At 46.4% G+C, this 1,632-nt stretch overlaps 1 protein-coding gene across 1 annotated transcript; it reads left to right on the top strand.

Annotated features, from left to right (window-relative positions):
- Nucleotides 1-482: 482 nt before the first annotated feature.
- LOC138350113 (protein starmaker-like) lies at nucleotides 483-1,094 on the top strand. The gene has a single exon (XM_069300410.1). It carries the CDS (start codon nucleotides 483-485, stop codon nucleotides 1,092-1,094), a length of 612 nt encoding a protein of 203 aa, XP_069156511.1.
- Nucleotides 1,095-1,632: the final 538 nt, after the last annotated feature.

Raw genomic sequence — 1,632 nt, 5'->3', positions numbered from 1 at the left:
TTGTGAGGTGACGTGACTGTTTGGAGGCATGTGAGGTGACGTGACTGTTTGGAGGCTTGTGAGGTGACGTGACTGTTTGGAGGCATGTGAGGTGACGTGACTGTTTGGAGGCATGTGAGGTGACGTGACTGTTTGGAGGCTTGTGAGGTGACGTGACTGTGTGGAGTAAGCTAAGAGAGGTAAATTATGAGGTGTTCCCTAAGTGTTCGAGGAGGTGGAAAGCTGGGAAGGAGGAAGAAAGAGAGAGAGAGAGAGAGAGAGAGAGAGAGAGAGAGAGAGAGAGAGAGAGAGAGAGAGAGAGAGAGAGAGAGAGAGAGAGAGAGAGAGAGAGAGAAGATGAGAACAAGAGTAGAGTTGGTAGTGATACTGGAGCACAAGATTAAGGACACAGGAACCACGACCACATATCCAGCATACACAAGATAAGTCTGGCTAAGATCACCAAGCTAGTGAGTGGAGCTGGACAGGTCAGGAGACGTATGATGGGAACTGCTTGCTGGGATGGGAAGGTCTCTAGAACGTGTCACGACCACAGCAAGCAGGGCGACTGTAGTAAGCAGGACGACCACAGCAAGCAGGACGACTATAGTAATCTTGACGACCACAGCAAGCAGGGCGACTGTAGTAAGCAGGACGACCACAGCAAGCAGGGCGACTGTAGTAAGCATGACGACCACAGCAGGCAGGGCGACTGTAGTAAGCATGACGACCACAGCAGGCAGGGCGACTGTAGTAAGCAGGACGACCACAGCGAGCAGGGCGACTGTAGTAAGCAGGACGACCACAGCGAGCAGGGCGACTGTAGTAAGCATGACGACCACAGCAGGCAGGGCGACTGTAGTAAGCATGACGACCACAGCAGGCAGGGCGACTGTAGTAAGCATGACGACCACAGCAGGCAGGGCGACTATAGTAAGCAGGACGACCACAGCAAGCAGGACGACTATAGTGAGCAGGACGACCACAGCAAGCAGGACGACTATAGTAAGCAGGACGACCACAGCAAGCAGGACGACTATAGTAAGCTTGACGACCACAGCAAGCAGGACGACCACAGCAAGCAGGACGACCACAGCAAGTTTCACGAGCTTTGACATGAAAAAGAAAGTGGATTCTAAGGAAACAACGTGTGCGGGGGAGAGGTAAAAACTGAATTAGGATTTTTTTTCCAGGATCAGGAAGTTATGTTTAGGACACGCACTGAAGAATGTTAACTGGTAAAAATGAAATTAGAAGTAGGCGGAGCTAATATTTTGAAAGTTTGATAACATTGTGTAACATCTTTATATATTTTTGTGTTCCTTGATAATGTTATTTACGAATTGCTTATGCTTCCAAAGGTATAGAAAATACTAATTAATCCCGATATTAATGAATAATTAGACATTAGCAATTAGAAACAACACTTTCTAGCAGCAAAAATTGTATTACAGAGTGTAATGAAATAATCCGATGATTGTGCTCTCGTATGCTAAGGAATCCAAGTATAGTTTATCTACGTCTATGATCATTTGATCTTCTCCATTTCCTCTATTCTTTGAGTGCTAAATTATTCCTTGTCCATGTTCCAAACTGATGTGCTGAAGTCTACCAGATACATGTATTGTTGAAGTTATATCGCCTATGTTTACT

This window comes from Procambarus clarkii, chromosome 44 (genome assembly GCF_040958095.1).
Source record: "Procambarus clarkii isolate CNS0578487 chromosome 44, FALCON_Pclarkii_2.0, whole genome shotgun sequence".
Lineage (NCBI taxonomy): Eukaryota > Metazoa > Arthropoda > Malacostraca > Decapoda > Cambaridae > Procambarus > Procambarus clarkii.
This window is presented reverse-complemented; position numbering and strand designations above follow the sequence as displayed.